We start from the raw sequence: 23,009 nt of genomic DNA, 5'->3' as shown, positions 1-23,009 counted from the left end.
TGAAAAGCGTGATGCACTGAACACTCAAATGTCGAGGGCCCCAACTTATGTTATTATGTATTTTAATTTATGGCACAACAGCAGACATACCTGCCACTATTGGCACTGTACCTCATAAGTTGCTTGTTAAAGAATAGAGTCAAGCGGGTAGTGTTAGAGAAGGACATTGAAAAAAAACACAAGTACATACATTCGTTACGTATTCATTGCATGTGAGCTTTGTTACTTCTTTTGCAAAGGAACTACGAGCCACTCGTTACCTTCTGGTTTTGAATCCGGTTTATTGTCCCTCTTCCTCTTTTTCCGTTTTCCCTGCACACATTAAAAAAGGGGCTAACGTGCACAGATCCACTTTGATTACACACAGTGAAGCCACATGAAATTGTCCTACTCACGTAGTTATCTCGTGCTGACCATCCAGGGTAGAGCTGGGAGTGGAGTTGCCTCTCTTTTCTTGCCAGCTCATAGTATTTGGCTTGTTCCTCTCTTGACAGGGAATGCCACTGTGGGAAAAACACCAAGCATACACATATATCAAAGGTTTCGTGAATATCCCAATGGACAAAAGATAAAACACACTCGACAGCGGTCTGGACCACTTACCCGTCTTCCAAGGATCTGGTTGATAGCAGCACTTTCCTTCAGAGTGCACTCTGCCACGACTTTGGCTCTCATCTCCTTCATATACAACATGAAAGCATTCAGAGGCTTTTTGATATGAGGCTTCTTGTCCTCTTCTTTCTTGGGAGGAATGGGAGATTTCCTGCTGATCCGAGACATTGGAGAGATGATGTTGATAAAGTGATCGTTAGAGCAAAAATACTTGGTCGGATTTCAAATCAGAAAACTAGTTAATCTTACGCATGCATTGATGGGGTCGTGTTGTCACTGTTGGGCTCTTGCTTGATGGCTGGTGACACGATTGCAGGATGGGGAATGCCGGTCTGGTGGAGGCTGTGTGGTGGAGGAGTCACCATGTGAGGGGAGAAACGACTGGACACCAAGCTAGGGACAAAAGGGGAGTGGAGTTTAAAAAAAAAGTCCTTGAGCTCCACATGAACTAGTTCATTAAACATGCCAGAATGCACCTTCTCCCCTCAAAGAGAAAGTTGCTTGCATCTGTGACTGTCTAGACTACATTCATACACATACACAATGAGTTACATGCTCGCTTTTTTTGTTCAAATAAAGACTTTTTCAAAAGACCCCTTTATTCAGCAAGGGCTCGAGAAAGTAAAGTGTGTTGCTACCATGGTGACAGCATGTCCGTGACACCTGAAACCACTTTGCCTGCCATGTTCCAGACCAGGGAGAGTGTTCTAACAACCTTCCACACAGAACACCTTTTCAAGAATCTTTCAGTTTTTCCCAATGCTTTATACAATGAAGCTCTGTGGGAGAAATTAGGCACCATAACCCAGCTATCACGAGGTCCTGTTCGATTTAGACTGGACAATTCCTCAATCTTAAGTCTTTTGGTGAAGTTGCATGCATCATGATAGAAACTGAACAATACAGCCTTGTTTCTCTCCGTAGTTAAATGCAGAGTCAGCAGCTTTACTTTAAAATGCACACTGGCTGAGTCAGCTTCAGCCTAAGTATATGGAGGTTGATTCGGTGGTTTGGAAGAGGTCTGGTGAAGTTCACTATTTCATGAAATAAGATTTGTATCGCTAATGCAGTCTTAACTGAACAGTGCCAAGATCTGCTGTATAATACTTAAAATAATTTGACCTGGATCCACAGAGAAAATAACTGAACTTATCTATCTAGCTCTATATATATATATATATATATATATATATATATATATGTGTGTGTGTGTGTGTGTGTGTGTGTGTGTGTGTGTGTGTGTGTGTGTGTGTGTGTGTGTGTGTGTGTATTCTCCCCCGCCCCACTTAATAACCGAGTTATGATTTTCTCACTGAGTGCATATTTGACTGAGGCCACATGCAGTGTAGAAACCATTTTGAAAAATTTCAACTATCAACATAAGGCTACCATCATTTCCATTTTCCGTGAGGATCACTGTTTACTCTATGTTGCTTTCGATAAACTATGATTTTTGTCCTGATCCCCCCGCCCCCAATTTGCATGATGAATAGAGCCAGAAAACCTTGGCATGACTCAGAACTTGAGCATCTTTCTTTAATCTATTTAAAAAGCTAAACCGGTCTTTGAAAGGCTTTACTTCTCTTTCAGTCCCAACAAGAATGGCAGTCTGGGATCTGACGTTTTGTCATAGCTTCGGTTTTATCGTTTGTACAGTCTTATTATCTAATAGTTTCCAATGTATCAACTCGTCAGCATTGAAATGGCGCACCAGCCATTTATTCTAAACTTTCTGCAAATACTTCGCACACAAAGATGCCATGGATGTAACGGAAGTGGCAGATACAGTGGAACCTCAGTTTATGAGTTTAATCCATTCTGTGACGCCGAACTGAAACATTTGTGAACCAATGTAACCTTTCTTACTTAAATGAACGGAAAAGCAATTAATACTGGCAAGACCCAGGAAGTTTTATTTACCTTATTTTTGTCGCTGTGTGGTTAAAAATACAGTAAATATAAATACCCCAAAAATAAAACCATAACAAGACTGTGAAGTCACACAGTGGAAGATGGCGAGTTAAAATGCAAGAAAAGAAAGGCGACTTACAGGAAAACATTAGCCCACAAAAGGTCCTTGTTGGTGAACTGGTACATTCGCCTGACTTTGGTGCAGGCAGTGTGGGTTCCGTTCCCGCTCATTGACAGTGTGAATGTTTCTCTGTCTTTATATATGCCCTGCAACGAACTGGTGACCATTTCGCCTTTCGCCCAAAGTTAGCTGAGATAGGCTCCAGTTTCCCTCAACCCTGAACAGGATAAGTGGTATAGAAATTGTTGAATGGCTTAAGCCCGCAAAGTCACATTAACAAAATCACTAACTCGAGTAGTCCAGTTACCATTGATTCAATGCCCCGGGAATGAAATGACCTGGATGAATGAGAACATCCACAAGCCTACATCTCTCTTGGAGTTATTGAATATTTGCTGGCGGGAACGGGTCCCACCTTGAGCCTGCAAGCTCGCGATTGCTAGCTAGTGGCTCCTCCTTCCATGGAAGGAGTGCTCTTGCAGGGCATCTTACTTCGCTGCCCAGAACCCACTGAGCATAATAGCGTGTGACCCATGGTAATTGTTTTTCAAAAACCTAGTGCAGACATGGATTTTCCATCAACTGGCTCATTCTAAAACCAAGGTTCCCCTGTATAAAATTGATCTCTTTGGCAAGGTGGGAGTGTTGCTGAATTTGATCCACTCACCTGGACATGGATGCATTCATAGCCAGGGCTGGATAGGGGTGACGGAATCCCCCGGGAGGGATGGAGTACATGTGCTGGCCCTGCCTGGGAGATAAAAGAAAGTGATGGAAATGTGAGGTGGATCACACACAGCTGACAGCAAGCCCAACAGAACTAATCCTCTACTCGTCAACTCAAATCCCCCGCTTGTGGAAAAGCATCGTGGCAAATGATTCCATGACTCCTGGAATCATTCAGAAATGTTCCTATTTTCCTGTGAGTAACTGATAACTTACAATTAGTATTACCGTATTTTCAAGACCATAATACGCACATAAGAGTCTTAAATTTCCTCCAAAATGGACGGGGTGCCTAATGATGCGGGGTGCCTTGTGTATGCACCGATTCCCAAAATCTGTCAATGCTGTCGTGTGCCTTCGAGGACGAGTCCGTTTGACAGACTGATGTTGTGCCCACAAGTTGCTTATACAGTATAGAGGAAAGGCGGACGTTACAGTGGGAAGGGTGGGCGTGATAGAGCATGCTAAGGCCATGCCCCCCATTAGGTGCCAGTGTGTGCATTGTGCAAAGCAATATCCCGAAAATGGCCCCGACAAAGAGACATGCTTACGAAGCACAATTTAAACTGAAATTACGCGGAGGACCATGGGAATCGAGGAATCGTAAGAGAATTCAAGATCGACCAATCCATAGGGATTGGTGCTTTAGTTTTATGAAATAGCACCATCTATCCATCCGGGCAAGGATGACGGGTGCGCAGCAACATCCGGCGAGTTACAATGAAGAGCTGGCCAACTTCCAATCCTACTGACATAAAAAGTGTAATGTTCTGCGTTATAAAGACGCTTTTACTCCTTTATTCTGCCTCACTTGGCTTCATTTACCGACTGTTCTCTCAACCAAATCCCCACATTCCTAGCTTATCCGCTTGGGCTACAGCAAGTGATGAGGGACAAGCGTACTTTGCATTTTGAAATACAACAAAAAGATTGCCGATAAACACATTCTGCCCAACCACATCACCAACATGGACGAGATGCCGTTCACTTTTGACAATCCCACTGAACCACACTGTAGAGAAGAAGGGGACCAGCACGGTCGCGATATGCACAGCGGGTGCGTGAAGTTGGCTTTTACTGGTGTGTTTGGTTGCCATGGTAATAGATAAAAACGGCCAAAGCGAAGTTCCGAGCAGCATGGGAGCGATGGCGAACACAGCCTTACAAAGACGCAGCATCGGGCGAGTTACGCCACAATTTGTGAATGGATTGTGGATGCTTGGCTTTACGTGTCTGCTTGCAGTGTTGTTTGAGCTCACGCAAAATCCGGCATCATTTCTGAGGAGCCGTACAGTCACGAGACTGACTCTGACAATGATGCAAGGGAAACTGGCGTGTTTGATTGTGAACTTGCCCAGCTGTTGGTTTCGGATGCAGGTTCGGACTTTGATGGATCCCATAATGAGGATTGATCAAAAAATAATGTGAGTCCATTGTTAAATACGTCAATAAAGTACAACCAGATGCAGTTTTGCTCCTGCTGCCTTCTTAAAAACATACGCTAACGTGCATGCATGCTACTGTATTGTTTAAGCGAGCGTACGTTTTCTATGCCTGCATCCAATAATACAATGTATCCTGTGTATGTGTTAAATGCAGAACTAGCACTAACTGACACTACGCCTTTTAATACGGTGCGCCGTATGGCTGTGAAAATAGGCTATTGATTTGGAGTCTAAATCGTGATTGTTTTTCCATTGTAACACAAGATAAACACTGCACTAAACATTCTGCGTTTTTTTTAGTAGTAAGAAACTTACTGTGGCATGAGCCAGCCTAACGGGTGGGCAATAGAACCAACTGCACCAGGAGACAAGGGGTAGTATGGAGAAAGTTCTGATGGGTGAGGGGTCCGGGGAATACCTACAGATGCCAAAAAAAACAAAACAAAAACAGGCTTTTAAAATGCAGCGAATACTTCAGGTACTTAAAGTGAGACATTATTCTCAAACGGCATTCAATGGGAAAAAAATGTCAAGACCTATCATTCACTTCTCATTGGTATGGTATTGACAACGGATTCCAACAATAACCATTTTTAAATGGAGAAAATGTGTCTGGGACTAAACCAGGCCAATAACGATTTTTTTTCTTCTTTTTCTAGTCACCTGAACACTCTTAAAAGCAACAGTTTTGCAGTGTGAAAACATCTAGTTCATAAGGTCGATATAAGGAGAGTAGGAAGGTCCGTGCCGATTTAGACAACCTGCTGCGTTTTCTTTCATTGTTCAGACTACTTTTTCAAAATTATGACTTAAATTTAGAGTTTTATTTTCGTGCTGGGTCGCCAAACGTTAAACTTTAAAACTGGGAGGGCTGGCCATGAATGTGTTAATGCCATAGCACGATCTACTTCATGGGCATCCCTGTTTTAGTGTAACCAACACGAATTCAAGTTGAAAATCAAACCATTCTGTTTACAGTTTATTGCTACTTATGTTGTAGTATATTCAAATATTTACTCATGCTTTGTTCTATGAACGGAATTATTTTCATCCATGGTGCATTACCTGTCTTTGGGTCAAGTATTTCCGGAGAGAGATGTGACGGTGGCGTGCCAGGGGAGAAGTGTTCATTGCTGTATGTGATGAGGGGTGTCAGCGGGTGAACATGGTGGGCGTGCTGCACCACAGGAACTTTATTTGACTGTTGAAGCAAGAACAAAGAAGAAAAGACCAAATTTAGGAGGTGATCATTGGCTTGGGTAATACAGTGCCGTGAAAAAGTATGTGCCTCCTTCCTGATTTCTGTGTTCTAAGATTTCAGTTCATCAAACCAATTTTAATATCACACAGAGGCACCCGAAGGAAATACAAAATACTAAATGCTAATTTAATTTATTTAGACACAAAAAAATAAAAAATCCAAACCTACCTGCCCCTATGTGAAAAAGTAATTGCCCTCTGAACCTAATAATGGGTTGTGCGTAATGAGAGTAAGAACTAAAATAAAGCATTTACGATAATTGGTGAGTCTTTCACATCTCTGTGGAGGAATTTTGGCCCACTCTTCTTCTCAGAATTGCTTCACCTCTGCCATATTGGAGAGTTTTCTAGCATGAACTGCCCGTTTAAGGTCACACCATAGCATCTCAATTGGATTCAAATCTTTGTCTTATCTGCTCCAAAACCTTTTTTGAAGCCATTCAGAGGTGGATTTTTCACATTCGCCTTAATAAATTAAATTGGGATTTTGAAACTGCATTTTGTATTCCTTGGGTTGGATATTAAAATTGGTTTGATGAACTGAAACCTTTGTGTGGGATAAATATGCAAAGAACACAGAAATCAGGAAGTGGGCAAATACTATTTCACGGCACTGTATTTCAACATGGTATACATATCCACAAAACAGTTTCAGCATTTAGTCAAAGGAATAGGTCTTCATTTGTAAAAGGACTTCATGCTCAGCATGTGTCCGACTGTTCCTCTGATGCAATCTGGATCCGAACCAAAGAACACTTAAAAAGCCTTGCAGACACATGCCAAGACCATTACAGTCGTTTAGCAGAGGAAAGAACTGTTTGTGCAGTTCAACCAGAAAAAAACAACAGTACCACCATGTCCAAATGTCAGACAAGTAACCCACAAACAATCAGGCAAAGGTAAACGTAATGCTGGTCAACAACTGGAAACATAATCTCCCACTCAGTCTGACAGCAGTACGTTGGTGGACACAGTATGTGAGAAATAGACACGAATGGGTGGATTACACTGCCACACTGTGCTATGTATGACCCCAGTCTTACAAAAGCACTCCAAGTTCCTCGTGGAGAACTGTAAGTCCCGAGATAAAGTCTGCCTTTCCTGGAGCACTTGCATGGTTCTTTTTAAAAACAAATATTGCATCACGTTAAAAAAATGGGAATTTTTGACAAGATCTGACCAGCGTTACCACTCCAATGATGATGAAGCTCATAACAACCAGCGTCTACCTTCATTAAGCAATGCTCAGCCTAGCAGTCATTTCCCTCTGGCTGTCTGCTGAATAGAGCACTTGTTGGCTCAACTTGTCACATGGGAGGGTCAAGGGGTGGGAAGGGGGTGGGGGGTTGAGGGGGAGAGAAAAGAGTCTTGTTCATCCAGACTAACCTTTCTTCAATATTCTTCCCCACCCCCTTCCCAACCTCTCGTCTCTCCATCGTGGTCTGGAATGGAACAAGGTTTGCATTGAACCGTTTGTACACGCTCTTGCTTCACGCTGCTTAGAATTGTTCCAAATCTCGGCCGTGCTATTTTTTTTCTGCCATTTTTAAGGAGGGCCCGGCCGTTTCCTCCTTTTTAATCTTATACAAACTGGTTTCTGCAGTTTCTAAAGCATACTTTGATTCTGGTGATGCCAGATGGAGAGAGGAAAATATTTACTGGTGTTAAACACGGCTATATTAAGATCACTTTGCTCAAGGATTTTTGAGTTTCCCCAGACCCACAACATTTAGGGGCAAGGTATACTTACTCAAAACATTTTTGAGAGGAAGCTTTGAATCTTCAAGCCAGAATTATTGTGGCACGCTCAATTGGAATCCCAGGTCCCACATGTCATGTATATTTGAGTTCTGCTTTGTTGTTCTACTTGTGTATGATATACTGGAATTTTCCCTATATTGTGAAGGCTGTTTGAGACCTCTAGACCAAGGTGCCAACACATTTTGGGAAGCAGTTCAGTGAGAATTTGAAATGATGCCTATTAATAATTAATTGGCTTGAATATGCCAATACTGTGCTCTAAACATATCAGAGTTTGAAAGCCCACATTTCAACTCCAAACTGCCTTTGAGTTCAGCCTGACAAAATGACCAAGCTATTATGACCTGTTTTCTCCGGGTTGAGGACAGAGAAGTTCAAGTCATCCCACTTTAGGTTGTCAACAAAATTTAATCACTATTTTTTTCTTTCATCTAAACTAATTAATCCCAATTATGTTGATAAATACTTCAAATCTACAGTACAAAAAAAAGCGAGGTGAATGACTTAATCATGGCTCAAACTTAAAAAGTAATGCGTCAATGGCTTAAATGACTTTTTTAGGTAATATTACTCCGCCCTATGACAGCTTCATATAGCTGTATACATGACCCACAAGCAAAGTGTACTAAAGAAACCGCGTGTAACGTGAGCTGTGTTTTAAATATAAACAACATCAACGTGGTTGAACACATAACAAGCAACCTGGAACCAGATGGTATCGACAATGGCAGAGAGAAACCTTGCTCTTTACAGAGAAGTGCTTTCTGCAAACAAGTTCGCAGTCCCGCATACCTCTTAGCCAGTGACTTAAAAATAGCAGGAACTGGTCCTGCAGCGATAGGACCTAGTAACAGGAAGTTTTAACAGGAAAAAAGGCAAACTGAAAAAGAGCCAGTGCAGAGAAAATATCTCTGTCTCACCCTTAGAGCCTCTGAAGCTAACTGGAAAGGCCAAGGTGGTAGTATACCTCGCTTGGCAGTCCAATTCGGAATGGCGCTAAGAAAAGCACAGTCCTTAGTCAATGTGGGTGGAGGGGTGGATTTCATTCAAGCAAACATGTTTTTGGATCCTGCACATCTGAATTGAATTACTAGGCAAACAGCCGATGGGGAAGAGAGCTTTGAACAAACTGAATAACCCTGCAGCTTTGTGTGTCTTTATGCTTGGCGATTCTGGGTGGGAGGCTCAGAGGCCTTTCAAAACTCCAGGAAAGACAGGGTGAAAAGAATGCCTGGCATGCTGAGCAATCCAAGCCTTGTTTGTCAACGCCAACAGGAAGCGAACGTGAGAGCGAGACTGACCGTGTCCTATGTCTTTAAAATCAACCACTCCAAATACTGCCATTCGTCAAAGACAACGTGTGTTTTACGTCTGGTCATTGCCTCTGAAAAGGTCAATGGCAGCAATATTCCAGGGTTAAAATAATAAAGAACAGGGTGGCATCATATTACCGCAGTCGCCAACTCATGGTGTGAAAATCCGCAATGGTCATTAACTTAAGAGGGCACGCAAAATCAGCAAAGCATCTGTGGGACACAAACATAAATCCTCTGAATTTGTTTGGCTAATACACACGGTAGGACTGGGCGATATGGCGGAAAAGTATTTCATATTGGTTTTTCAATAATTATTGACTTTTTTAAAACTCAAACCTGAAGAAAAAGGGCTGAATGTAGTTAGTTTTATTTTAACATGTCATATTTAACCTTTAATAAGAAGACAAGGCAAACTATGAAAAAGTCAAATAAACTGGTCAGTATAAAGATTAAACTCCAGAATGCAGTTTCTGGAGAAATTGCATGTGAAGGCTGAGAGGTGAAAGGCTGAATGAAAATTTGTGGAATGAGTTGGAATGGTATCAAATGATGTAGAATTATATAGAATGACATTGAAGAGAAAGAACATGTCGAGGAAGGAACGGTTTGAATCGGTCAAAAAAATGTAGGAAGTAGAGGAAAAATATCCCAAATATTAATTTCTCTATTTTGGAATTTTGAAAAAAATGCAGTCTTAAGAGTCAGCTGAACAGTTGTGTAAATAATAGCAGGGGGGAAAAGGCAATATTTGGCTTTTTCTTAATATTGAAGGAAACAAGGATGCAAGGAAGCAATCAAGGAACCAAGGAAGGAAGAAAGCAAAGAAACTAGGACGCAAGGAAATAATAAAGCAAGAAAAAAGGAAGCAAGGAATCAAGGAAGCAAGGGAACAAAGAAGGAAGTGGCACCAGTGGCGTATTCATAAGTATCCAGTTTACGCCTCATATTTAGGCCAATATGGCCGCCCTATTGGTGTTATGGTTCTGGAACAGTCCGTAACAGGAGTGGATCCCGTAAACGCAGACAAGAATAAGATCAAGTACAAAAAGGTTTATTTACACAATAATGTGACTTCTAATGTGAATGCAATGCATCCATGATGTGACACACATGCTCACAAAACATGACGTTGACGTTTTCACAATACAGCCCTGAGATTTGATTTGGACTTTTGAGATGTGTACAATGAATGTTCTCAAAATTACCGCACAGTAGAGCACATCTTTTCATTTATTTTTTTTTTCAACATCATGCCCGGACGCTAGAACTCTTCATTTTCTAATGTAATCCAAAGTTGATTAAGTCCACACAATTATAGACTCCAGCAAATAAGGTAAAAGTACAGTTAAGAGCAAAAGACATTTCTCGGTCATTATCAATTTCGGGCGTCTGAGCACTCCAAGCCGGGCAACCGCCGAGAGAATCTCAGCTGTGACTCTCATTCAAGTGAATGGGATCCGGCAAGAGATGATTGCACTCGCGAACATTTTTACCCCATGTTTCAATAGAGGAAAAGAAATATTGTTTGAGAGTCGAGGAGACTTTGGTCGGTTGTATGTTGACAACCTATTGCTTTTTTCAGTCGCCACATTATGAAATTGGGTGCAGCCTCGATCCCTGGATCAAATAAGCCACTGTGGGAAAATGCGAAAAAGCGGAACAGGAAAACCACAGCATGGCATAGGGTCACCCGCCTGTGCCATTAAGATGAAAGTTGATGAATGTTAGCCGGTTAGCTGAGAGAGCTAGCTACCTATCTGGCACAAAACAACAGCAAGAGTTAGCCGCTCCGAAATAGGTGAAAACCTGCCTGGGTTGCATCTACGGCCACAGTATGGCAATTAAGCTTAATGACGATTAACCATTTAAAACAAAAAATAATGATTATGTCTGAAGCAGAAGCCTAAATGGCTTAAAATGAGGCTATAACATTTAGAATGAATCTCAGTTCTGAAATTATAGTTGAGTCCAAAGCATAAACAAATGCAGGTAGACACCCTCCATGTGAGGAATGTTCCTCTTGAGCATATCACTTAAATTACTTTAAGAATTTGATGACTAAGTGACTTATGACATGTTGACTAGACCGTGTCTCTTACTGGCATTTGGCAGTCAGACAAAACTAACAAAGAAGTCAATTCTTGCATCAATGTCAACGGAAGATCTACCCATATTTGAGCTGTGATCTGATAAGCATTTAGGGGTCAAACACTGGTCAATTTTACCCCAGTGAAGTGTCAGCGCTTCCACAAATCAAGTGTAACAGCAGAAGGCATTGACAAAGAGCGGAGAGGCCTTTTATATCAATTACTGCAAGTGCCGGAATGGCCTCAATGAGTGCCATACACAGCCATTATCAGATCAGTGTTAATGTCTGGGAATTGCTGAGTTTTAGAAAATGATGCACGTATAATTCATACAGCAGCACCTCTACTCTCAAGTCCAGTTCAGCCACCAATGATGGGATGACAAGTTCCCCATACGGCATCACCTGGCCCTGCAGCACATTTGATGGATTATTCATAAAGAAGCGGCCAGTAGAACACAAACACATACAGTGTGAGGGCTTTGGGGGTTTGAGTTGTTTGCCGAGTGCCTGCTATCCTCACCGAGACGCAATTCCCTTCATCCCACTCTTCCCACTACTATCGTTACTATCAAATGCAATACTCACTGAATTCTGAACAAACCTGTCTGTTGAATAATTGAGGATCTCAGGCCAAAGGAGACTTTGATTTGCATAGAGACCCTATGGACCTTATCTGCATAGTGACGGGACTGGTCTTTCGCTGACATTCCGAGAAATTGCTATGATTTCCAATGTACAGTGTTATCCTTTGTTCTACACCACCAAAATTAGCACAGTAACATTATTCCAACTAGTACTTATGATTGTGATGAGTAATGGATAATATTGTAAGTATATCTTGATAGCACAGTCTCAGCATAAAACCAAGTTATGGTATAGCTCCTGAATTTATAGGCGTACATATAATGATGTTAGACTGCTGAACATGTCTCATTAAAAATAGACTGGAAAGGCTTGAACGCAGAGTTGTACAGTACATAATACTGTGTACAGTATGTTGTTTAGGATTTCCAAGAGCCTACCATTTAAGTCCCTTCTAGTGGACTCTAACAAGAAAAAAAATAATGCCTGCCATGTTAGGAAATGAGTAGCTGCTTAAGCAGCCCCGACTGGTGTATCCTCATCCTCTCCTTGGGTTTCACTCTCGCTCCCTTTTCACCCTGGGCAGTAATCCTTGGACCCCTGTGGGTGACCACCCGTTCCCCTTACTCTCATTAGTGCGGAGTTGGGGGCCATCGGGAGCCTTGCAGGCTTGGGGAGACAGCCTGCCGCGAGCTGGGTAATGAGCACATAATCAGCCTTGCTCCCTCTAAAGCAGCGAGACACCAGAGGGGAATGTGGGCTCCTGGCCCGAAGTGAGGTGTATGGACACTTTCTCTCCTCTGTACCCAGGGTACCCAAGATTAGAACGTTTACCATCTTAGATCAAGTGGTCCTCTTGTCACCGCAGAATGCATGGTGAATTCCACCACTTGGAGTTCTCCCTACAAAATCTAAAGCATTTCCACTCCATTTTTGCATACTTTATTCTGCATTACATCTCAATTTACATTAAATTGAAATATATTTTTTAAAGTGTATGGCTTTTGATTAGAAGATAGAGGTAGGGTTGTGCCAGTAAAAGATCAGTGAAATAAAGTGACTGCCCTTTATTACCCAATATAAATTTCAATTACATGGCATTCGCTTGAATTGTATTGACTTTATGGAATGAGGGATTCGGTTGCTCACACATGCATTTGGTCTGCCGAATAAAAAATGAATTACACTAACTAACACTTTTTGTCATATAAGTTGCTAATTCCTAAACAAAGTCATCATGACTTGACAGGAATACATGATAAATATGATCTCTGAAAAAGAAGCATTCTTCCTTGGCTCCATCTTGTGCCTCTAAGTTTATATACAAGGAAAAAGAGACAGAAAGCATGACTTACAAGGTGTCAGTCATTTGCCGCATGCTCACAGGTACACTCATCACAGGCACATCTCTGCGGTCTTGCACTGACTGACCTTATTCGTAATGCAGTGTTACGATAACACCAAATGTTATCACTTGGAAGGTTTTTTTTTTTTTTGCAACAAATGACTGAGACCTTGTAATGCACACCTTTTGTCTCTGATTCGTTGTTGTTTGTTTTTTGTTGGTTTTTTTTTTTTATCAGGCACAGTGGTTTGTTGCATATCAAATAAATCTCTATTTTGTCTATTATTAATATACTCTATATTGCTGCGGCTAGTGACAGAGTGGACGACACAGTGTAATGGGCATTGGCAGGCTGCGGCCTTCCCGTGTGGAGTATGCATATTCTCCCCATGCCTGTGTGGGTTTCCTTTGGGTACTATGGTTTCCTCCCACATTCTAAAAACATGCAGTCTAAATTGACCATAGGTGTGAAAGGTTGTTCGTATATGTGTGCGCTGCATTCGCCTGGCAACCAGTTCAGGGTGTACCTCGCCTGCTGCCCGAAGACGGCTGGGATAGGCTCCAGCACCCCCACGTGACCCTTGTGAGGATAAAGTGGTTCGGAAATGGATGGATGGATGTTTTAATATTTGGCAATAAAAACATTTTCCCGCTGAAAGGTTATTTAGGTCACATCAGACTGCATAAAAACAAAGATTCATAGCCATCGCTTCGTGAGGACAAGCGGTTCAAATAATGGATGGATGGATGGATAATTTATTTTGAAAATCCAACTTAATATTTAACGTTTTTGGGCAATGTCTTCTTTAAGCGATTCCTTATAGAAGGACCTGACTTGTAAAAAGATATTTGCAGCATTGTAGTGAGAGCAATGATGACTGATCAATTCAAGTGGATTAGTAGAAACTAGTAAATAAAATAAAAGCAAGAATATGTTGATTTCAATCCATTTATGTAAAAATTGTTTACTGGCCCAGACGGGCCAACATCAGTGAGCTTCAACTGGGCCAACGCAGTTACGTAGTTGCTCCCAGGACACCTGGGCACTATCGAGTCAAAATTACCATTTTAACTAAAATGACAAAAAGTTTGTTTTTATCTTATTATTATTTTTTTTTTGCAAGCTACCCATTTAAATATGCAAAATAGTAAATATACAGTTGATCTGGAAACATGCATCCATCCATTCTGAGAACCGCTCATCATTAGTAGGGTCGCGGGCATGCTGGTGCCCATTCCAGCTGTCATTGGGTGAGAGAGGCGGGGTACCACCTGAACTAGTCGTCAATCAGTAACAGGTCATATCCGTTACAGTGTAATCATAAAATCTACCTTTTGAAAGGACTGAAATATTTTCTGTTACTTTAATTTAATTAATAAACTGATGATAATCATGTCATCATCTAAAGCCCCCAAAATCCCAAACTGCAATTGCTGATGTCATTTTGATCCTTCAAAATGAGGTCAACAACACACTGTGAAGTTGCAAAGAAGCTGTTAAGTGTCAAAGAAAGTTTATCAAGGTCGATAGTAGGTCAAGACTTTCTTTTTTTTCTAATAAAATATTTATCATTGGTTTTCAAGTGAGAGTAGACGCGGTGGATTCCCACGGGCCAACACCACCCCGTCCACAACAGTATCCCATTGAATGCACTCGATGAGGACTTTGTCATGTGCATCGCTGCGATTATGGGAAGCGGCAAATTGACCACAAACTCAGCAAGCATGGTTAGACAGGGTATCTAAGGTCAAGCGGCTGAGTCACAATGGCTTCTTTACTTAAGTGTGACTCTTTTTCCATGCGGTCGCTTGGCATGACTTCTCTATCAATACAATCAAACAGGTGAGGATGTTGATAGGTGCCAAGAACTTCACGCAAAGTTAAGCAAATTAAAAACATGAATGTTTTCAGTCCTAAAAGTCCCAGCCAAAACACAAACCAAACGGGTCCATTGACGCCATGCATAGTCGAACTGCAGTGAGATACTGCGAGGTCTACAGGTTTACACCTGAGTGGGAAAGTTCAAGACGGGCATAGAGCATCACACTTTGAATTTTATGGAAGAAACTGAGTTATTGCCATATTGACGGACAAAGAAGTCAGCAGTTTGCCCTCTGGCTGCTGCAGCTGTTTCGAACTGAATGTGGAGGGATGTGAACCAGAAGACTTAAGTGCAGACTATAACTCTGTTATTGGGAGTAACCACATTATGCTGATAGTTCGATTCAAGCAAATAATTTCTTCACTGTAAATGGATTCTTCCCTTAAACTTGCATGATTGGTTTGATAATTTGATTAACGTTTTGAGGTTCCAGTCTGGAGGAAATATCTCATTAGTACTAAACATGCAGGGAGGAGTGATTTCTTTTTGGGAGGGAGGCGGGGGGGTGAACGTATACTGCGGGAGAGTTTATTTTGTGTGATTCTCATTGATAAACCCCTCGTCCCCAATTTTGATTTTCTTCACCCCTTTGGGTCATGCAGCACTTTTGTCAAACAGAACTCTCTTTATCTCTGATGCCCGCATCAACGCCAACTAATGTGAAAAAGACTCTGTAAAACAGGCAACGCTGACTCAAAACTTGATCCGAGATCTAATCAAATATTTCAATTAAGGTGTTTTCAGCTGCTGTGTTATAGTGTTCATGTGCACTCACTAAATGGCCCGGTGTTGGAGAGCGAGAATCTTTGAGTCCTGCAGAGCCTGGGACATCCAAAAGAGGCCATTTCATCTGCAAATACTGTGGAGAAAAGGCAAAACAGCAGATTGAAGGAACAGCACAGGGCACGTAGCAAGACTAACATAGCGGTACATGAAGATAATATTTGCTGGGTTCATGCAGAATGATTTCAAGTTATATCAAATCAACTTTAGGGGCCACAGGAAAAGTAAAAGTGACTGGTGTCAACAACAGAGTGGTGGATGGCTGTGAAATTGCTGTTTGTCAAGGAAAAACAAGAGGGCAGCTGTGGATGCCCATCGCAGCGCGGTTGAGAAGCGACAGCTGGAAGGAAGCCCCGACAAGAGTACAAGGAAAGGTTGGGCTGCAGAGTTGACGCAAACTCTCTCAATTGATTTGGCCTTTTGTCCCACCTTCGGTATCACTATTTTTCATGCATTTTTCAAAGTTATCATCTGGGTTGTGTAATTCTTTGCGTTCGGTAGCACTCACCAACCGGCCGCAGAAAACTGTTTCCTCAAGTTTTTTCCCTCCTCTTTTGATTTATAGCACAACACAACACGTTCAACATTTTTTTGTCCTCCAGCAATCGGGTTAGCATGAAGCCAAATTTCGAAAAGCACGTCTCCACCATCTGGTTTATGAATCACTTTAAATGTCGCATACGGCAGTTTGTCATGCATGTGTTATTTTTTTTCACATTCATACAATCTCAGATTAATTTTCCTCATCCGTGTCCATGTTTAAAAATAAAGAAATAAACAAATAAAAGTATCAAAGTTGATTTTATTTTTCCCGCGTGTGAATCATGTGCTCTGAATTCCAGCTCACTACACCACTGTTATTGTGCTAATGGGCTCTGTTCATCAGCAGGCTGATCCAAAATACACACAAAAAAAAAAGATGAATATACAGGTATATATCTATATCTATATGAAGACCTTTGTCCCATTTTCAAAAAGGGGTGCAGGGTAAATGATGACAAACAAGCTTGCTGGAGCAGTCATGCTTTCACGTTTGGATTTTTAAAACACCATTCATCACTCCTGTTTGTAAGGAGGAAGGAAGCTTGGATGGCTGTGGGTTAAAAATGGAAAATACATTACAGCGAGGGGGTGGCTGGTGGGGGGGACAAGAGGGGAAAAAAACATTTTCAGGAATGAGTTTGTCGAGCAGGCGGAGGGTATTGTTTCCTGACAGCTGGGGTCCAACAGAGTACCGGGCCAGGGGGAAGGGGACCCTTTTTTTCTTCGAGAAAAGAGGGGAATTTCTTGACATCAGCCCTCTTCATTTTCACTATTCTACGCGAGGCTGAATTGTGGGTTCCAACTAATGGGCCCAAGTCCATACAACTGTCAGGAGGCAGTTGCTTTTACAGACTGCTAGCTCACTATTGAAACTTTCTGTCACTGTGTGCATGGTGCCTAATGAATGCTGCACTGTGGGGATAAAATCCAAAACAATGCAGTTTTCTACATCTAATCTATGTCAATCATGAGGCCTTCCACAAATGAAACAAGTGCTATTGTGAGCATTTGGTTAAGCCCAGCCCTGCCCACCATGACTCTCCTACCCAATCCATCCATTTCTGACAGCTTTCTGCCAAGAATGAGGAACGTGCCCCGAGGCCCCTTTTTTAAGAGCGCCTACCTTTCTTTTAATTGCCAGTGCGCCCAATGGAGCAACTGTTCGCACGTTTCCAATTGCTTACTGTCAAATTCGCCGTTGGGTGAATGATACAAACTACAGCATAATTCAGTACCACTCACAAACACGTGAGAGGGGGTGTGACAGTATAAGGCGATGTGAGTTGTTTCAGAAAACAAATGACCAGGATTGATGAGCTGTGTGGCTCAGCAAAAACTTATCTAAAACTTCTGTGAGAAACGAATAAATGCCACTTGATAACAAAATAACAAGTGACAAATTTGAAAACAGAGATGGGTTCGTATCACTTAACGTATGTTTGACACTGAGTTAAAAATGTCTTTACTTTTTTTCAAGCACATCATTTTTTTAAAGTCTGACCCACAAAAACTTGCGCGATGAGGATTTTACCATGCGTTGTAACTTATAGCTATGACGTTTAAGGAAAATTCCACCTGTTGTTGAACCTCACCCTTAATTCATAAATATGATTCCATGTTTTATTATTATTATTTTATTTATGGTGTGATGTGCTAGATATTCTGAAGCAGCTCAAAAATCATCATGAAAAGTCTGATTCAAAAATGTAAAAATTTGTTTTCCAGTGTTCTATATTTTGAGACCACCCACATAAGTTTGCAATTTTAAATAAATTGCAAGCTCGTAAGCTTTATTGTGTCTGTGTCTGGTTCAGTATGAGAGTTGGAAGCACTATTCGATAGACGTGGACAGACAAATGAAAGAAATGTGTGGCTCAGTAATGTTAAGCTGATCCATTTTTACAATTCTTTAATTGTCTTCCAGTCTTGCTTGCAGCCTCCAAAGCTCAGAATAAACATCAGTCACTGTGCTACTTTCACAGGAACCAGATGCAACAAAGGTGGCAAAGATCCGACAGAATTTTTCCAAACTGGAACTGGGACCCGTTAGCTTTTTGAAGAGTGAATATGACATATGCTCTGGGGCATGTGGCCTGCCAAAGTGGGGTTCTAATTGTTACACTGCTCTCACAGGGCGCTGGAAAACACAGCCAAGAGTCTTTGTCATCTGTGAAGTGTGTGGTGCCACACTGCAGGCCAACATCACAGTGTCGAAAAGAGACAGATGTGCGGACATTTGCTGTCAAACTAAGTCACACACTCGGCCAAAGTGACAAAAAGAAAAAAAAAATCCGGAACTATACAAGCAACTAATCTCATATTTCAGAGGCAGAGCAGTAATAATTGCACAATCAGAAAAACTGAAAATTGTTGGAATTCAATCTAAAATTCTACAACAAACTACAATCGGAGCGGGAAAACGTTTCACCGTATGCAGCTCCGATCCAATCAGACAAAGTCAAAGGGCAAATAAAAGAGTGAATGTGTGCAAAGGGGCGGCTCATACGAGGCCTCGCGCTTGTGAAATGGCTTCGCCTAACTTGTAGTGAATAGCATAGCGGCAGGAATGCCTCCACGGATCGCTCCAGCAGATAATGTCAATCACCTACTGTGTGGAGAACCCCTCCCCATTGTTTTCTTTTAGCCCCCAACAGCAAACAAATGGGCCACACAGCTTGCTCTTTTGACTGAGGTGTTAATTACCATCCCCTGCCCATATGAACAGCAGCTCCAGACAATAGCCCCCGTCAGGTCCCGACACAACAGTCCCTCCCTGGTTTACTCTGCTGATATCACCTGCTTATGCGGGGCTATTGACACCTCAATCCGATCTATGCATGAAACACAATTAAAGCGTTCGGAACAAAGGAACTGTGATAAGTAGCCCCCGCCTAGTCTCCAAGTTTGCATTAAAGTCATTGTTTGCCAACATTAGAGGCAATTACATTGACAATTCTTAAGCAAACCTCCGTAGCCATTGTGCTAATTAGTGTGTAATTGATGGGGAAATGACGAGCAGCTCAGCTGGTCAGACCTGCAAAGCCCTATTGGGCCAAAACAGACCTTCTTATCCCATCACCATGAAATAAGTGGATTAGTGAAGGAGGAAGCCATTTATTAAGACTATCTACAAAGAGGGTACAAAAAGAGAGAAACAACAAACATGTTTAGAAGGCGGAGTTGAAAGTAAGCCCCTTCTTTCAGCTAAACATCATGTCTCTTGCACTCTATTCGGTACATTTTTGTTACCCTGAAAACTGCACGCTAAACCGGCGTTGCCAAATTATTTCAACTACTTTTGCCACTTATTCCCGTTATTTTGTCATGAAGCACAGGGTCTTTTTATATCAACTTCCGTAAAGCCTACGGTTCTGTGTTGGAGACAGCATCCTGCTAATGGCTACCACATTTGAAGTGCCCATTAGCCTACTGAGGAATGAAGTTAAGTGACTATGTCAGGGACACTCCCTCGGTTTGCCGGGCTTCCATTGTGACCCGCTTGGTCGTCCTGCACTCTTATTCACAGCCGGTTAAAAAAAAATGGGTCAAAGGTCAGACATCCAGAGTGCTGTGGTTTCTATGGTAACACGGCCTATTAAGGCCAGGCTCATTGGCCTCTTAACATGCTCTTGTACACAAAAGAACTATTAGTGCAAAGAGGGAGAAAGGAGAGTGAAGAGTGGAGGAAGCATCAGGGAGGTCCGAACAACACGGCTTCAATGTTTTTCCAAGATTTCGAAGATGATTACAATCGAGCCGCCTGCACCTCTGTTGAACATTTTCAGATTAGTTCAGAATATTTGGAGAAAAATAATGTTTGTTGTAACAGTGAGCAGCAGCAGCGTCACAGTCCACATTTTGCTCTGTGCAACAAGCTAAAAATGCGTGACTGACTCATGCGTATTCTTTAGGTTGTCAAACTGGCCCACAAGCTGGGTTCATTTGAAAAATCCTAGGAGTGAATTTACTGCAGTTCCAGTAATAAAACAGCATGAACAACCCACCCCCAAACATGCTTCTTGAATATTCTAACCCAGTGAGTTTAAATTTTTGCAAGTCAAGCAACATTTGCAGGATTTTTTTTTCCTTCCTTTTGCATGACACCATCCTGAGTTATTGCTTCCTGTATCCACAGCTTTAGAGCGCTAACTCAGAGCTCGCATGTGCTGTTGTACCGTGCAGCTACCATAAGTAGCTGACTTTCAGGTCATTTTAATGGCACCTAATTGCTAAAAGTTCCTTACCTATGGTTAAGGTGATGAATAAGTGATTTATTGTGCTCGGGACTGCTACAGCGGGTCATGCAGAGCTAATTGTATAATTAAACACGCCAGAACATAACTATGCATCTGGTAAGGGAGAGGGCCATCTCATAAAGACAGAGAGGAGAGGGTGTAAAGCTGTTCAAGTCAATTACAAGAAGTTAGTTATGTGGTTTCTTAAACCTTCCAGATCTGTTTTCAATTGTCAGTGGCACCTCTGCTCAGTGTCAGCGTGCTCCCATGTCAAGATGGCATACGCTTCCAGCGTCAGAGGTTTCGTCACGTTTTGCATCCTGTGCCATTGTTTGTCCAGTTGCACAGGAACGCTACTTTTTATTGTTCAGGGAATAGGCTTATTTCATTGAAATTCACAGCCGTTAAACGTCTGTATAATTAACTCCAGAACACAACGTGGTTAGCAGCGCTCGGCTGGAGGTTTATAGCAGAGCTCGACTTAGAATATGAGTGTGCACCTCCGAATCGACGCCAGTGGCACACAAGTGAGACACTTTCATTTGTACCTGAACCCAGACTGACTGATACAATGCAGAATTTCCTGCTTAATCATGAGAGGTAATGATAAGCCTTCTTACAATGAACAGGGTGAATAGCACAGCACAAGCCCCCACCGCCATCTTGCTTTTCCCAGATGGGGGAACGGTTTCAGATTTTTCTTGGCTCTTCTTTTAAATAAACTTCCCTAAAAAGAGTCACTGACAACAGACAAGTCAGTGAAGACATTTGAGGCAGTGAAGTGGGCATAAATACGTGTAGGGAAGGCAAAAGTTGTTGTTGTTTTTTTTTTTCACTGACTAAATTAAACACATTTGTTTCTGCTCGCACATACCACAAGTCTTATGAAAACAGAGGGCTGATTGTGTTCACTCTGCTGGTCCACCCCCATGCCCCCTTCTCCTCCACTCCTCACCACCACCTAACACCACCCAGCTTCCCCAAGCCACCCCCACCTTTCCCCCCACACACACACACAGCTGCCTGCAGATGCCTCCTGTGTTTGCTCTGCGAACACGAGCACAAATCTCCAGGCCCGCAGACTTCTGGGCCCTGCCTCATCTCACATTTTACTACCTGACATCCCTAACACCCCACTGTTAAACCCACTGTGACTCTCCTGTCTGCCTGCTCCCCACCTGCATGCCAGCTCTGTCCCACTCAAACACAGACACACAAACACATTCACGCGGCGCAAGTATGCTCTGCCACTCGGGCCTGTGGGAATTGAGGGTTTCAAAATACCTTGGCACAGGTGATGGAAAAATATGTTTAAGAAAATCATTTTCAAAGGTGCTGCGAGCAAAATCATTTGGTCACAAGCCACCTTGTCGGTTCTAATTAAATTAGACAAATAATAGCAAACAAAATATTATGACCTGAAGTTGTTTGATATAAAACGCTATGATACTTTTCAACACCAAACGATTCTCCTAGTATAAATTCATCCTTCCACAGTGCGAGACAGAACCCGACCTACTGCCGTGACATTCCCCAGCGTTAGCTATGCGTGTTGTCAGCAGACTGCAGTGAGAGTTGGATAGCAGCCAAGCATTTCTAAGTCTCAAACATTTGTTGAATGTTCCCGCTTGCAATTTGGAGGCCTCATTTTCATCGTTCTGTTCCTTCGGTATTGAGGATGGACTCATGACCCAGTGATATATGGCTATACATTTAACTTAGTTTGTTTTAATATTGGTGGCCCGGTGGTCGAATGGTTAGTGCGTCAACCTCACAGTGCGGAGGTCCGGGGTTCGATTCCAGCAACGGCCTTCCTGTGTGGAGTTTGCATGTTCTCCCCGAGCCTGCGTGGGTTTTCTCCGGGTACTCCGGTTTCCTCCCACATTCCAAAAACATGCATGGCAGGCTGATTGAACACTCCAAATTGTCCCTAGGTGTGAGTGTGAGCGTGGATGGTTGTTCGTCTCTGTGTGCCCTGCGCTTCTGTGTGCCCTGCGATTGGCTGGCAACCAGTTAAGGGTGTCCAATGCCTACTGCCCGAAGACAGCTGGGATAGGCTCCAGCACCCCCCGCGACCCTTGTGAGGATAAAGCGGTTCAGAAAATGGATGGATGGATGGATGTTTTAATACTTGGCAATAAAAACATTTTCCAGCTGGAAGGTTATTTAGGTCACATCAGACTGCATAAAAACAAAGATTCATAGCCATCTATGAATAATGTACCTGTTGATATAAGACAACACACCTCATGTGCACACTGGCAGGTGTTTCCGATCAATTAAAATCCGTTCCATGTTTCAATGTTTAGCACCCATGGCTGAACTTGACAGTTTTAACTCTCTGTCCAGCTGCTGCTGTCTTTCACTTTTCGAGTGCTCTAATTAGAACCTCAAGGT

At 42.3% G+C, this 23,009-nt stretch overlaps 1 protein-coding gene across 2 annotated transcripts in view; it reads right to left on the bottom strand.

Annotated features, from left to right (window-relative positions):
- tcf7l1b (transcription factor 7 like 1b) overlaps positions 1 to 23,009 on the bottom strand; it is a 37,825-nt gene that overhangs the window by 1,111 nt on the left and 13,705 nt on the right. The window contains exons 4-11 of one of the 2 annotated variants that reach the window (XM_019885301.1): positions 15,827 to 15,910; positions 5,881 to 6,016; positions 5,131 to 5,233; positions 3,312 to 3,395; positions 862 to 1,005; positions 604 to 766; positions 396 to 503; positions 261 to 312 (exon numbers count right to left, since the gene is read on the bottom strand). In XM_019885301.1, the coding sequence (XP_019740860.1) occupies positions 261 to 312; positions 396 to 503; positions 604 to 766; positions 862 to 1,005; positions 3,312 to 3,395; positions 5,131 to 5,233; positions 5,881 to 6,016; positions 15,827 to 15,910 (874 nt within the window). The remainder of the gene's footprint in view (positions 1 to 260; positions 313 to 395; positions 504 to 603; positions 767 to 861; positions 1,006 to 3,311; positions 3,396 to 5,130; positions 5,234 to 5,880; positions 6,017 to 15,826; positions 15,911 to 23,009) is intronic. The other variant, XM_019885302.1, reaches the window with a different exon arrangement.

Source organism: Hippocampus comes, unplaced genomic scaffold (genome assembly GCF_001891065.2).
Source record: "Hippocampus comes isolate QL1 unplaced genomic scaffold, H_comes_QL1_v1.1 scaffold45, whole genome shotgun sequence".
In the NCBI taxonomy this organism is placed as follows: domain Eukaryota; kingdom Metazoa; phylum Chordata; class Actinopteri; order Syngnathiformes; family Syngnathidae; genus Hippocampus; species Hippocampus comes.
Note: the sequence above shows the minus strand (reverse complement) of the source record. Positions and strands in the feature narration are given on the sequence as shown.